The sequence below is a fragment of the Dama dama genome, chromosome 29 (genome assembly GCF_033118175.1).
Source record: "Dama dama isolate Ldn47 chromosome 29, ASM3311817v1, whole genome shotgun sequence".
Taxonomy (NCBI): domain Eukaryota; kingdom Metazoa; phylum Chordata; class Mammalia; order Artiodactyla; family Cervidae; genus Dama; species Dama dama.
In genome coordinates this window covers 32,355,393-32,370,930 of record NC_083709.1, presented here as the reverse complement: position 1 = coordinate 32,370,930, position 15,538 = coordinate 32,355,393, and the positions used below count along the sequence as shown (strand labels likewise).

General features: G+C 41.3%; 1 protein-coding gene and 1 non-coding gene across 2 annotated transcripts; one reads left to right on the top strand and one right to left on the bottom strand.

Moving 5' to 3' along the window:
- Positions 1-6,225: 6,225 nt before the first annotated feature.
- Positions 6,226-6,368, top strand: LOC133049024 (U4 spliceosomal RNA). Its single transcript, XR_009691183.1, has one exon. It is a non-coding gene; the product is annotated as a U4 spliceosomal RNA (small nuclear RNA).
- A 4,340-nt stretch (positions 6,369-10,708) lies between these two features.
- Positions 10,709-11,269, bottom strand: LOC133048585 (interferon beta-2-like). The gene has a single exon (XM_061132316.1). It carries the CDS (start codon positions 11,267-11,269, stop codon positions 10,709-10,711), a length of 561 nt encoding a protein of 186 aa, XP_060988299.1.
- Positions 11,270-15,538: the final 4,269 nt, after the last annotated feature.

Genomic DNA, 15,538 nt, shown 5'->3' with positions numbered 1-15,538 from the left:
CTAAAGAGCATTCAGTCCTCTCGACCCCATTCTTTACTATCGGCTTTTTTCTCAGGCTTCCGTGCTGTTGCGATCGGGACTTGTTCTCTTTGCTGGCTGGTCCCGGCATGAAAAGAGCATATTAAGGCTGAGAGGCTTCTACAAAACTGATTTCCATCATAAGGTAAGGTGAGGTGAAACCACTCAGTTGTGTCCGACTCTTTGCGACCCCGTGGACTGTAGCCTACCAGGCTCTTCCATCCATGGGATTTTCCAGGCAAGAGTACTGGAGTGGGGTGCTATTTCCTTCTCCAGAGGATCTTCCCAACCCAGGGATCCCGCATTGTAGGCCGACGCTTTACCGTCTGAGCCACCAGGGAAGTCTCTTTCCATCATAGGTGTCTATAAACTGACCCTTTCTCAGTCCTAGTTCAGCTACCATCTCCCTATGCTCAGACTCTCAGTAGCCTCTCGGCTTCCAGCCCCAACCAGCTCTAATCCACCTCTTCCAGCCGTGACCAGAGTCTCCTGGCATAAAAAGTTGTGACCAGGCCACTCCTCTCCTTAAATACTCCTTAAATACTCCAGGCCCTCGGCATCTATACCAATTTGAATTCCAGCTTCAGTCCCTTCTCACTCTTACCCAATTCCTGTCATCTAGTTGCTCTGTCATTCGTGACATTCCCTGAACAGGTCACTTGTTTCATGATTCTTCTTTTGTTCAGATTGCTCTTTTCTGAAAGGTTCTCTCTCCCATTCTTTTTATTTTTAAATGCTACCGTGTCTTCAAATCCAAGTTTGAACAGTTTCTCTGTGAACGTTCCTCAAGTCCTGTCAGACAGAACACATCTTGGCTTCTATAAGAAACTGTTCATTGCATTAAAATGACATTTATCATCTTGCTATCAATTTTAGTCATATAATTACCTGTTTCTTTCCTTGAAAATGAGCTTCTTGAGGATAACACCTGTACCTTGTTTGTGGCGGTAAACCCAGTGATTAGCAGTGTCTGGTGTGGTGAGGTTGTAGGAAGTCCTATAAATCATTGACTTGATTAGTGTGTAAACAGCAGCTCACACCCGACGCACAAGGAAAAGGTCAGCCAGGTAAGCACCTCTCCTCACTTCTAAGGATGGGCAGGCCTGCCTGCAGAACTTCACGAAAGTTAGAGTGAAGCAATGTATAGATGGGGATACTTCCAAAATCAGGGGAGATCAGTGAGGGAGTGGGTGGGTTTCTGGTTTCTTAACCAGACCCCTATTTCAAGGCTCAAATAAGAAACACTTAAGAAGGTTCACCTGGCTTCAGGCATGGCTGAAACAATATATTCAGGAAGGTGTCATCATCTATCTCTCCCTTCTGCTCTCCTCTGAGTTGGTTTTATTCCCCAGCGTTTCTTCCAGTGTGGGTCATGTCAGACTCACCAGAGAAGGGCACCATCTAAAGGTGTGCAGAATGTAAGTTGTGCAGCCAGAAGTGGCAGTCCTGGCTCCAAGCGTACAGTGAAGCAGGCACCCGCTGCCATAGACAGAGGCTCCTCTTTCCTCAGCATTCCAGCTGGACTTCTCCTTGTCACTCTCATGGCCTCAGCTTGTGTCACTTAGCTCCTCCTCACCAGTCCCTGTGGCCATGACGATGCCTGTGCTCTCAGCGCCCCAGCCTGGGTCAGAGGCCCATTCACGCAGCTGGGCATGGCCCCAACTCACAGCTGTCCGTGGTGGTCCTAGACACCAGTTGGGCCATAATAGATGCCCAGTGTAATGGCTGAGCACAGTTCAGGCCATCACAGGAGACTGACAAAGGCTGGCTCTTCTTCCTATTCAACCTTTCCTATAGTCTTCTACCCATCTCTTTCCTTGACATTTCAAACATTTGTAAAACAATTGGTCTTGTTTCTTAAGTAACTTTGCAAAGGCCACTTACAGAAGGTTGAAAGTTGGGATTTTAGGAGTGTCTTATTTATATTTTGTAATCAGAGATGCTGAATGTTCTTTTCCACTGTACATATGACTTTGGTAAAAATGACATTCATTTATTATCCCAAAGGACTTGCCTTTTGTGTGAGACTTGGGGAAGGCTGCTCCTTAAGCTAGCTTAATTTTATGTGAGAAATTTCTACAATCTGGGGGACTTAGCTGGCAGTCCAGAGGTTAAGACTTCACCTTCCAAGCAGAGGATCTAGGCTCAGTCCCTGGTTGGGGAGCTAAGATCCCATATGCCTCACAGCCAAAAAACCAAAACATAAAGCAGAAGCAGTATTGTAGCAAATTCAGTAAAGACTTTAAAATTGGCCCACATCCAAAAATATCTTTTACAAAAGGGAAATTTCTACCATTTTTATTCATGTGTAATTAAGTTAAACACTGGGCACCTTCCACAAGCAAGGCCATGTGCTAAACTAAATCATACATCCTGGACATTTATTCCTCAAAAGTTTGAGATATGACTATCCCCCATTTGCATAACTTGCCCAAGATGATACAGTTAGAAAGTATCAGAACACTCATTAGCTCTCAGATCTATAAAACCTGTGCTTTTTTCACTACAATAAGCTTTTTTTTTTTAATATTTAGATTTTTAAATTCACAGATTGCCACTTCATTCTTTTCTGGATTAATAAAGCATTTTCTGCCTTGAAAACTATTTATTTTACCTCTGGGTTTTCCTGAAAAAAAAGAAAGAAAGAAAGAGAAGGAGCCAAGAAGTTAAAAGGTAAAAGGAAAGAGAAACTTTGTTGTGTATTTCCATTAAACAACAGAGCACGGGCCATTTTTCTTACACATGCCTGTGAGATAACGAAAGCCACTGGTGTGAGACGAAAAGGAAACTGCATGCAGAGCCTTCTTGCTACAACAAGGATTAAAACATAGTGGTCAAGAGAAGGAAATGCAGCCTCACCAGGGGAAACTGTGACTCACCCTTCAGACAACTGCCTCCAGACACCTGAAGAGAATATATTCTCTGTAGAGGCTGGTGAAGAGCAGATGGGAATTTCCTGCTAATCTCCATAGAGCAAGGGCGAGAAAGTCGTTTTCTGAATGGGTGGGGCTGGAAGGGAGACAAACTTCTTGAGAGCAGGGAGCAGCCCTTCTGCAAAAGGTCCTGACAAGCCCTTGGAGCAAAGCCAGGAGCTGGAGCCTGTGGACCATAGACCTCCTTGTGCTCTCTTTAAACCACAAGATCAGTGTTATGATGTTGGATTAACGTTAACAGTTTGACCAGTTTGACAGGTAGCTCCCAGGTAGTTCAGTGGTAAAAGAATCTACCTGCCAATGCAGAAGACACAGGTTTGATCCCTGGGTTGGGAAGATCTCCTGAAGGAGGAAATGGCAACCCACTCCAGTATTCTTGCCTGGGAGATCCCATGGACAAAGGAGACTGGTGGGCTACAGTCCATCGGGTCGCAAAGAATTGGACATGACTGAGCACACACACACACACACACACACACACACACAGATGATTACAGGGAGTTGAAAGCATGGTTTCTGGTTCCAAATATGTCTCCATTCTTACCAACTGTAGACTTGGGTAAGTTACTTAATCTTACTGAGTCTTGGTTTTCTTATATGTAGAAAGAAGACAGTAATAGTTTCCTTTAGGGTTCTCGGAAGCATTAAATAAGATGGTATACATTTATAACACGTTTAGCAGAGTCCCTTGCAGAACAAATGTCCTTAAGAAATGTAGTTGTTATTGTTGTGTTTGCATTATGCTATTATAGCAGATATTCACATTATAAAGGCATAAATATAGTTACCTTGATGATTCCTCAAAAATTAAATATGGAAGTACCATATGATCTAGCAATTCCACTTCTGATTAAACTTGAATCTTTATGTAAATCACCCCCAGCCACTTAGCTCTTGAGGTCTAAGAGATCACTAATGCAATAAATTCAGGTTATCATACTCAAAGATTTAGAAAAAAATACAAATTCCTGAGGCTCAAATAGATATTTGTACACTCACATTTATAGCAGCATTAATGAAAATAACCAAAAGTTGGAAGCAGCTCAAATGTCCATCAATGAAGGAATGAATAAACAAAATGAGATATACACTTACAATGGAATATTGTTCATCCATTAAAATGAAGGAAATTTTGATACATGCTACAACATATCTGAAACTTGAAGACATTATAAGTGAAATAAGTCAGTCACAAATGAAATAAAGACTATGAGTCCACTTATATGGGGTACCTAGAAGGTTCAAATTCATTGTTGTTATTTAGGTGCTAAGTCATGTCCAGTTCTCTTTCAGTCCCTTGGAATGTAACCTGTCAGGCTCCTCTATCCAAGGAATTTCCCAGGCAAGAATACTGGAGTGGGTTGCCATTTCCTTCTCCAGGGGATCTTCCCAACCCTGAGATTGAATCATGTCTCCGGCATTGCAGGTGGATTGTTTACCACCGAGCTACCTGGGAAGCCCCATTTGAATTCATAGAGATAGAAAATAAAATGGTGATTGCCATGCTTGGGAGGAGGGGAAATAGAGAACTAGTATTTAGTGGGTATAGAGTCTCAGCTGGAAAAGATAAAAAAAAAAACTCTGAAGTTTTGCGGTGATGGTTACACAACTGTGGAAATGTATTTAGTGCTATAAAACTGTACACTTAGAAATGGCTAAAATGGTGGATTTTATATTTTGTGTATATTTTACCACAATGAAAGAAAAAATAGTTTGGTGTTTGTTTTCTGCAACTTGAAATGCAGTTGGTGCAGGCGTGTAATGTAGAAAGTGCTCTAGGCTTTTTTCCAGAGTTTTAGGAGGAGAGGATCAACTTCTTGGGCAATCTTTTAAAATATGAGAGACTATTGCAATGTGACATAAAAACCTCTTACAATCTAACTGCTGACAATGTTGAACTTAGACTGTAAGGGCCTATTGGGGCTTCCCTGGAGGCTCAGTGATAAAGAATCATCCTGCCAATGCAGGAGACATGGGTTCAATCCCTGGGTTGGGAAGATCCCTTGGCGAAGGAAATGGCAACCCACTCCAGTACTCTTGCCTAGGAAATCCCACGGACAGATGAGCCTAGCAGGCTACAGTCCATGGGGTCACAAAGGAGTCGGATATGACTTAGTGACTAAACACACATCACAAGGGCCTACTGATTTAATCTTATCTTGGAATCTTATTAAGAGACATTAGGCCATCAAACAATGTATGCTGATTCTGAAAAAGGGACACAAGATACTGTGGCTTCATTTTATTTTTCTTCCTTCTTATCTGTTTTTAAGAACTTTAATGAAGCATAGTTGATCTCCAATAAACTCCATATTTAAAGTGAACATTTGGTTTTGACACATATGCACACTCCTGAAATCATGGATACCAACACAGAAAACATATTCACATCCTTCTAAAAGTTTCCTCATGTCTGTTTGTAATTCCTGCCTCCATCTGGTTCCTCAGTCCCACCACACCCATCCTCAGGTCACCATTGATCTGCTTTTTGTCATTATGGTTTTCCTTTCTAGAACTTTGTATGAATGGGACAATACAGAATGTATTCTTTGTCTGTCTTATACTCAGCATAATTTTGAGATTTATCCAAGCTAGTGTGTATATCAAAGATACATCCCTTTTAATTGCTGAGTATTATCTGGATATACTACAATCATTTCTTTAATCATTCATTTGTGATGGGCATTTGAGTTGTTTCTAATTTGGGGATATTAGAAGTGAAGTTCCTACAAACTTTCATATACAAGTGTATGCATAGAAAGATGCTTTCCTTTCTCTTTGGTGAATAACTGAGTGGAACGGCTGGGTCATATAGTAGGTGTATGTTTACCTTTTAAAGAAACTATAGAATGGTTTTCCAAAGTGATTCTGCCATGTTTTACTTCTACCAGCAGTGTAATGAGAGTTCCAGTTGTTCTATATCCTTGCCAGTGATTGATCAATTCAGTCTTTAACTTTAGCCTTCTAATAAGTGTGCAGTGATGTCTCATTGTGGATTTAATTTGCATTTCCTTAATGACTAATGATTTTGATCAATCATCTTTTTCTGTCCTATTAGCCAACTTATTGGGTTGGCCCAAAAGTTCACTCAGGTCTTTCCATAAGATGTTACAGAAAAACCCAAACAAACGTTTTGGCCAACCCAGACTTTGGTGACATGAATTCAAGTCTTTGTCCATCTTTTATTGGGTTGTTTTACTGTTTCTGAGATTTGAGAGTTCTTTATCCATTGAAAAATCCTTTACCATATATGTGTCTTAAAAATATATCTCCCAGCTTTGCGCAGTGGCAGTATCATAGCCAATGAGGTTTACCTGAGGCGCGATTATTGCTAATTGAAAAATATGTCTCCCAGTCTGCCATAGATCTTTTCATTTCCTTAAGAAGGAAGGAAACTTTTGAAGGGAGCTCCTTTTTTTCTTACTCCTAGGCTAATAATGAAGTTTGAGTTTCCTAAGAACATACTACACAAGGAATTATAAACCAAAGCCAAAATTTTGAAACAGAATGCCAATTGAAACCAAATTTACTGATAATTGTTTGATGGGAACAATTGTTTCTGGAGTATTATCCATCAAGTCAATTAACAAGGTAAGTGATTAACTTGGTCCTGCTAAATTAAGAGAGTATATTTCTGTGCTGGCAATTCTAGTCCAATCTTAGAGTTTGATTGTTTTAAACTAACTATTCTAAGAGATTTTAGACAATTAAACTGAGGTTCATAAAGCAACAATCTATGTTAAGAAAAAAGGATAAATCCATAAACTGTTACTTTTTCAAGCTCAATAAGCATCAGTGCAAGAGATTTAGAGAAAATGTTTGCAATTAGCAAGACCTGGTTCTGGGTGCCCTTCACCTTCCAGCTGCAGTACCAGCTGCTGACTCCCTGTGTATGCCTCAGACCAGTCAAAACAGAAGTCCTTTTCGGTGAGGGCCTTGCCTATGGCTGGACAGACCTCAAGTGTGTCACTTGTAGAACTGCACCAGGATGGCTAGTGGACTTTCCGCAGGAAGGGTAGTGGCTGTAGTAGGTCCTCATGTAATCAAATGGGTTCCTGTGTAATCAAAAACCATATTACATTCATTATCTGATCTAAGCCTCCCCACCTCCCACACACAGCATGAAGCAGGCTTTCCTGTTTCCTTGTACCTATTTGCTATTCATTTCTCTCTTTGGTGTAGTATTCATCCAAATATATCACCCATTTTTTGTTGGGTTATTTTCTCATTGTTGAGTTGTGAGAGTATTTTTAATATATTCTGGACACAAGTCCTTTATCAGATATGTGATTTGTAAATAGTGTCTCCCAGGTTGTGGCATGCTCTTTTCATTTTCTTAAGAGTACTTTATGAACAAGTCACTGCATCAGATAGATCTGGGACCTAAAAGTGCCTAACAACACCCAAAATTCCTAAACACCAGCTTTGTTAAGTGCAAAAACTACCATACAAATGAACACTCATGCCGTATCTACATGTCCATTTGGTTAGGTAATATTTAAGTACTCATGTTAACTGAGATGTTTGCCAGGGCCTCCTACCTCCTTGACCCTTTAATCCATGTCTTCTGCGTGATTTCCTTGGGAGGTAGAGAAGTGGGAGTGGGAAGCGGCTCTGCGTTCTGTCCCTGCTGATTTGGTTCATGTATGGATGTCTAGACACCCTCTGCTTGCTTGCCATCCGATTTCACCCCTGAACAAGTGGGGCCTTTGTGTGGGCAGCCTTCTCTACTGAAGGTTTGAAGAAGATGGAGGAGACGATTTCATCACATCAATGCACATGATTTCAGGTTGCCTGTGAGGCAACTTTATTTGCCCTCGCTAGAAATTTTTCACTGCTGCCTTATTCCAGTGAGAGTCACAGCTCCAAGTGTTTCTCTCTCTTCCCTCCTCAAAAACAGTTGCCCCAAAACATGCTATTGGTGTTGCAATGTCTTTTGTGTTGCCATATGCACAACCTCAAGGTCTCACGTTGTTTCACAAGAGGCCCATTCGGTATTTTTCCCAACAACCAGCACTTTCCTAGTGAGGTTTTCTGGTGCCAGCTAAAATAATTACTTCCCTTCTCATATGTAGCTGTCTATGAAGACATGCTGCCTTATATGTGGCATAGCTGTTTAGCATATGCAAGTACACATGCAGTGTGGGGTTAGCCTCCCTCATTCTTATTAGAATTAATATTAATTTATCATTTATCCTCTACGATGATAGAGATACTGTTTAAAAAAACTTATTTTGGCTGCACTGGGTCTTTGTTGCTGCACACGGTCTTTTCGTTGTGGGGGGAGGACTTCTCTACTTGCCGCACACAGGCTGTAGAGTACGTGGGCTCAGTAATTGCAGCACACAGGCTTAGTTGCCCCACAGCATGCTGGATCTTAGTTCCCCAACCGAGGATAGAAAGTCTGTCCCCTGCACTGGAAGGCAGATCCTTTTTCTGTTTTTTTTTTAAACTTTTTATTTATTTATTTATTCATTTTGTGTGATTCAGAGATACTGCTACTAAAATTTTGGAGTATTTCCTCCCATTCTTAATGCATTAATGCCTTCTTAATTCTTTTTTTTTCCATTAATTTTTATTAGTTGGAGGCTAATTACTTTACAATATTGTAGTGGTTTTTGTCATACATTGACATGAATCAGCCATGGATTTACATGTATTCCCCATCCCCATCCCCCCTCCCACCTCCCTCTCCACCCGAGCCCGCGCTTTTAAACTTTTTATTTTGTATTGGGGTATAGCCAATTAAGAATGTTGTGATAGTTGCTGTATACAGCGAAGGGGCTCAGCCATACATACATATACATGCATCCATTTCCTCCAAATTCCCCTTCCATCAGACCACCACATAACATTGAGCAGGGTTCACTGTGCTATACAGTAGGTTGGAAAGCAGATGGTTAACCACTGGAGCACTAGTGGAAGTCTCACGGACATACTCTTGATATTCTGGATGGACCCGCAGGCTCAGCTGTGGCACAGTTATTTATCATTCTGCAGAAGAAGTCTCTTCTCTATCGGCTGGTCCTCTGCACACACCCAGAGCAGACCTTTCCCAGGCTGCCCAAACCTCTGGCTTTCTCAGCCGGTTTAGCCGTTCGGCCCAGGCGAATTTTGGCATCCTCTTGACTGCTCTAGACAGCCCTATCACGCGGCCTTTCGAGGTCCTGACTTGTTTTTGACTCCTAGGAGAAAGGAAGCATGGGTGCAGAAGGGCTTTTGGCAGAGCTGGGCTGTGGAGTCGCAGACTGTGAGGAGCTGGAGCGGGAGGGAAAGTTTATTGTGTTCCGGGGTCCTTGACTGGCTTGGGAGGACCCAGCGACAGACGCGCTTCTCGGTCCCACAGCTGATGTCTTACCCAACTTCCGTCAGAAGGGGGAGCTCCGAGCTCATTGTCTGCGCAGTAACTTGCCTAACATTTCTTTTCAAGGCTGAATCCCTTAACGGCAAGGCAGACTCCTAGGCTTTTGCTCCAGGAGAAAACGCTCAGCACAAGGCATGGATGGAAGCAGCTAATGAAGGAATAGTCACCGATTCAGGTTCTCGAAGGGTTCAATACAAAGACAGTGTCCCAGCCATGCTGGCCAGGCACCCAAAGTGCTCCTAGGGAAACTGTATTTTCCCAGGGTAAGCCCTAGGATAAGTGAGCACCCCCTCTTCCCACCTGAACTTCCCTTTCTTCCCTGCTTTCTGGTTTTTCCCTTGGCCTGAAACCACTACATCTGTTACACCTGTTTTGGATTTGGCTTTAGAGAGTATGTGGCTTCAGAGATGCAGAGCAGCAGGAAAAGCAGGTAGGATAGTCTTGTATGAACAAGGAAGGGGGAACCAGGAGCAGACTCGCTTTTCTGGGGGGTGGAGGGGTAAATGAGGAAAAAAACTAGTTAGATGGCAAGGGTATCAAGCAGAGGCTTTTTTCCCTCTGGCATCTATGCCCCGGAAGCAGACAGAGACCCCAGCTCTCCTAAGACAACCATACACTTTGGCTGTTTCATGAAGAGTGTGATAAAGGGACTGCCCCTTAACAGTGTCACAGAAGTGCCAGGGAACTTCTCACCCTTGGGCATGGCTGGGGGGTGGGGAGGGACATAAACATTTTAAAATCCTATGGAGGGGGGATGTGGAAAGGAAAGCAGGGCATCCCACAGATAATAGGGATGAATTAAGGGCAAACACAGGAGCTGAAATATTCCTCCAGTTACCCTGACAGCCAGTCAAATTCTACATTGAGGGCCAAAGAGCCTGGGGCAGGCACAGTGGCTCCGAGTGGCTCCTAGGCGCCCCTGCTTCTAAGGCCAGTCATCTACTTGTGTCTACATTTTAATTCTGTAGAGGCTCAGGCCACATGTCTCCTAAAAATCACTTCCCTTATCATCTTTTACCTTGTATATTCCACATGACTTCCTTTCATTTTAAATTCATCGAGGGCAGGGGCCAGAAACTCTACAACTCAGCAGGTTCATTCTATAAAGAATGTCTCCTAGGTGCTCTGCAATTTTTAATAATGTGTTGTCACATAAATCAAGTTGACATTAAAACTGCCACGTTGACTTTTGTTTCATAAATAATTTATTTCCCATATAAAAGTTTAAATAAATAAATAATGCATAAATCAATTTAAAAATAGCTTACAGTCTTTAACTGTCCATTGAAATCCAGTGCACTGCATTGTCACTTACTTCAAAGAGCCTCTGCTGGCTGAAGAGTCTCACGTCAACATCACATTGTCCATTCCCAGAGCCACAGGTGGGAGATGTTCAGTCTTGGAGGTAAACTGTTAGCCTCTTCAGGACAGAAAAGTTCATGAGCATTTGCACTCTCACAACTGTCCAGGCACAGCTGTTGTACTCCATGGACTTCAGGTACTGCATGAGGCTGAAGTAATATTTCTTCAGGTGAAGAACCGTCATGTCTCCCATAGTGAAGGTTTTCTTCTGCATGATTTCCTTCTGGATTGGCTCCAGATGATCCATCTGCCCTTGGAGTTCCACAAGGAGGTCTTCAATGATGGTCTCAGACCAGCCAGTGCTGGAGAAGTCTCTGGTGAGAATACCGAAGATCTGCTGGAGCATCTCATAGATGACCAATACGGCATCTTCCTTCCGGAACTGCTGTACTTGCCTCATCTCCTCAGGGAACTGGAAGTCCATCCTGACCTCGAGGCAATGTTGAGGAGTTGAAGGTAACTGCCGCAGGAGCTTCTGACACACCGTGTCACTCCTTCTTTGTTGAAATCGAAGCAAGCTGTAGTTCATGGAGAGAGCTGTGGTGGAGAAACACAGCAGGAGAGCCATCTGGAGGAGGCACCAGCAGGTCATGATGAAAACAGGCACAGGGCAACCTGTTCTGCTAGTAGATGCTGAAGCTGAGTCTTCAGCTCTTTGCAGAGTGAATGTCCTTCCTCCCTAAGTGTGGGCTACTTATACAGGATTGGCCTCCATTCTTTCTATTTGAGAGGAATTTCCCACTTTCAGTTCTCCCTTTCAGTTTTCCTGTGTCATTTAAATTATTAGTTGCCTCTAAAACTCTCTTTAAGCTCCTTGCTATTTTAATTTACATATACCATGGGGAAGAAAGATGCACAAACTGAGAATTTCTAATGTTTTTTAAAGTTTCAATGAATTGCTGAATGTTAAAAAAAATATAAGCCAAATCTTTTGAACCAGATTATTACAGGATTCTTTCATCTGGAAAAGATTTTTCTTTTTGTTTATCTCTTTTCATATTATGAGATTTGAGGAGAGGGGGCCTTGTTTGTAACAGAGTTTTCTTTTTCATAAAAATTAGATTTAATTCTCAATTCTGCTATTACCAAACAATAATACTTGCAGTGTATGATTTTAAAAGAGACACCTATTTTTTCTATCTAAAAGAGAATAATGTTAAACTAAGCTGATAAACAATAAATACATGATATATGTGTGATTAAATTAAATATATGCTGTTTGTGATTTTTAAAAAAAGACACATTTTTTTCTATCTAAAATAGAGTGATGTTCCTAGAGGGGTGGGATGGGGTAGGAGTGGGGAGGGAGGTTTCAGAGGGAGGGAATATAGGTATACCTATGGCTGATTCATGTTGATATATGGCAGAAACCAACACAATATTGTAAAGCAATTATCATTCAATTAAAAATAAATAAATTTAAATAAAAAGAAAAAATAATGTATATAAAAAACAAAATAGAATGATGCTAAACTAAGTTGATCTGAATTTTTTGGAGGCCTTAGCTGTAAGCAGGAAGACGTCACATAACTTTATCAACCTTGTTTTTCAGTCACTAAGTCGGGTCCGACTTTTTGCGACCCCATGGAATGCAGCACACCAGCCTTCCCTGTCCTTCAGTACCTCCCAGAGTTTGTTCAAACTCATGTCCATTGAGTCAGTGATGCCTTCCAACCATCTCATCTCCTGTCACCCCCTTTCCCTCTTGCCCTCAATCTTTCCCAGCATCAGGGTGTTTTCTAATGAGTCAGCTCTTTGCATCAGTTGGTCAAAGCATTGGAGCTTCAGCTTCAGTATCAGTTCTTCCAATGAATATTCAGGACTGATTTCCTTTAGGATGGACTGGTTTGATGTCCTTGCAGTCCAAGGGACTCTCAAGAGTCTTCTCCAACACTACAGTTTGAAAACATCAATTCTTTGGTGCCCAGCTGTTTTTACGGTCCAGTTCTCACATCCATACATGACTAGACAGACCTTTGTTGTCAAAGTGATGTCTCTGCTTTTTAATATGCTATCTAGGCTTGTCATTGGTTTTCTTCCAAGGAGCTTTAATTTCATGGCTGCAGTGATTTCAGAGCCCAAGAAAATATTGCTTTATCTCAACTATCCAGAATATAACTGAAAACTAAAGACTAAGTAATATTTCTAAGCAGGCAAAATGAATGTTACACAGGCCATGCATATAAGTCCATGGTTCCTCTTGTAGTTGGCATTTACGACCATTATTGAGGGTCAGTGAATTTTTATTTTGTACATACTTCTTTTTTTAAAAAAATTTTGTACATATTTCTAACAATCTAGTCTGATTTTCCATTCTCATGCAAATATATACCACCTTTAAGAGGAGATATAGAAGGAAAATGGAGGAAAAAATATTAAGCAATCAAGGGATTGAGACAAGAGGTTCTAGTTCAAATATTTCTGAGACTGTTTTTGTGTTTATGTGTAGGTACTGATGCTGATAAGAAAGGATCAGGAAAAAAAAAATCAAATTATGATTTTCATGTCTGGCTTATATAGATGGGGAGACATACAGTACATTTTAAAAGATTTCAATATAAAAATAAGTTCTTATAATTATCCTATTTAATAATTAATAATTTTCAGTTTTTAGCAATACTTGCCTTATCTTTCCGCCTGAATTTACTAAATTTACAGAATATGCAATTGTAGCATGAGATGATGCATACTGTGATCCTCACTCTCCTGGGTTATATACTTAAGCAGGAGAAAAGAACATTAATCAAAGAAATACACAAAAGTAAAAATGCAATGGGCTTCCCCAGTGGCTCAGAGGTAAAGAATCCAGTAAGGGAGACACAGGAGATGCGGGTTTGATCCCTGAGTTAGGAAGATCCCCTGCAGAAGGAACAACCCACTCCAGTATTCTTGCCTGGAAAGTTCTGTGGACAGAGGAGACTGGTGCGCTACAGTCCATGGGGTCGAAAAGAGCTGGACATGACTGAGCAACTGAGCAGACCACAAAAATACAATGGTAACTAGTGTTACAAAGAAGTGTGTAGTACTGTGGGCACCTATGATGTGAGGACATACTGTAGTAGAAGAAATCAAAGAAGACTGTCCCGAGGTAAGGACACTGGAGCTAAAATCAGAAGGAAGGTCGGATGGGACTGCATGTGCCAGGGCCTTGTGGTGGGAGCACACATGTCAGTGTAAAGCCCTGGACTGAAGGCCGCTGTGACTTGTAAGTCAGAAAGTGGTCAGTGAATGATCTGAGATGAGACCAGAAGGCAGGCAAGAAGCCAGACAGCACACAGATCGTGAGACCACGTAAGAAGTTTTTCTTTATCCTAAGAACAGTAGAAGCTATGGAAAGGTTTTGGTGGGGCTAAGTAACGTTATTAGATTTGAGGGGGGAGAAAAATAATCTCTCTACAGGAAGCAATAAGTAAAGAACAAAGAACAGAATGAGTGCAGGCAGACTAGTTAAGAGATTTACCTAATTGTAGGCCTAGGCGCTAGTGGTAGAGAAGAATGAATTCATTTCTGTGAAATCTCTCATTTCCTAACAGGACCAGAAGCTGAAGAAATTCTCCATCATTTTACAGTTATACCAGTACTATTGGTTATTATAATTTTAATGTATACTTAGTGTACAGGAACATGACTTCTATTGTACCAAAATGAAGCAGAGGCTGGAAGTATCTGGGTAAATGTATAATCCTGACCTCCAGGTTTCTCATCATCTATAGATCTTCTGTCTTCTGATCTTTACAATTTGCTGAACAAACTACATCTTCCAAATCTCCCAGAGAGGACTATCTATTGGTGATGTCCAAGGTATTCCTAAGAAACTATTTGTGCTCGAGCTGTGCTGAGGCAATATGGAGTAGAGAGGAAGCAATTCATCCTTCCTTCTAAACTGGGTGAGTGGGAAAGATGCCTGTGTCATTCACTCAAATGAGTGAAGAGTACTAAGAATGGAAAAGACAAAGCAACCAATCCAAAAAATGATTCTGGGAAGATGACAGTGGAGGTGGTGTAATTTTAAATTTCTATGAGTTCTCACAAAGAAACAAGACATTGCCAGCAGATGGAAACAAAACCCCACTGAGTGTGGAACTTGTTGACACGAGCCACAGAAAATGCAAGCAGATGAGGACAAATCACCAGCTGCCACAGAACCAGGCTGAGAGGAGCATCCACGTGGGAGAAAGCAAAGGAAAGGAATGGATCTAAGAACCCCAAAGTAGCTCAAAAGTATTTATTGGAAAGCCATCCGGGCTGATCTGAAAACAGCAGGTGAAACCAGAAGGGGTTTGGCTCAGTGTTAGAGCTGTTGAGTTGTGATGATACCTTGGTAAATTCTGAAAGGCAATGAAATAGTGTAGGAGACCAGCAATGTTCAAATCAAGCAGGTACAGCTCCGTTTTGGAAATGGATCTACACTGAGGAGTAAGTGCTAACAACGGGATCAAATTTTAGCAGGATGTAAACAGGAGAGACAAGGAAAGAGAAGACCAGACCAGGGTGAGAGGTGGGAAACTCAGAAAGCAAGCAGCCATAGTTTTGAACATTTTACAGAAGCAGCAGAAGGGGGAACTCTTTATGACTAGAAAAGTTACCCTGAACTACTTCTTCTGTTGTAGAAACTGAGGAAATATAAACTCTCGTAAAATCAAGCAACAGAATAGTATTATTAAGATTAAATTTCAAACGGGTTATTGTTAGAAAAAAGAGAATAAGGTGCCGGACTAATAGCTCTACAGATAATGAAAATATACCAGGAATGCATGCAAACAAAACAGATTGAATTAGTGTCACCAGAGGAGTATTTAAATATTTAAAATATTAAATATTTAAAAATTATATAAAAGAACATAAACAATATTAGACAAAT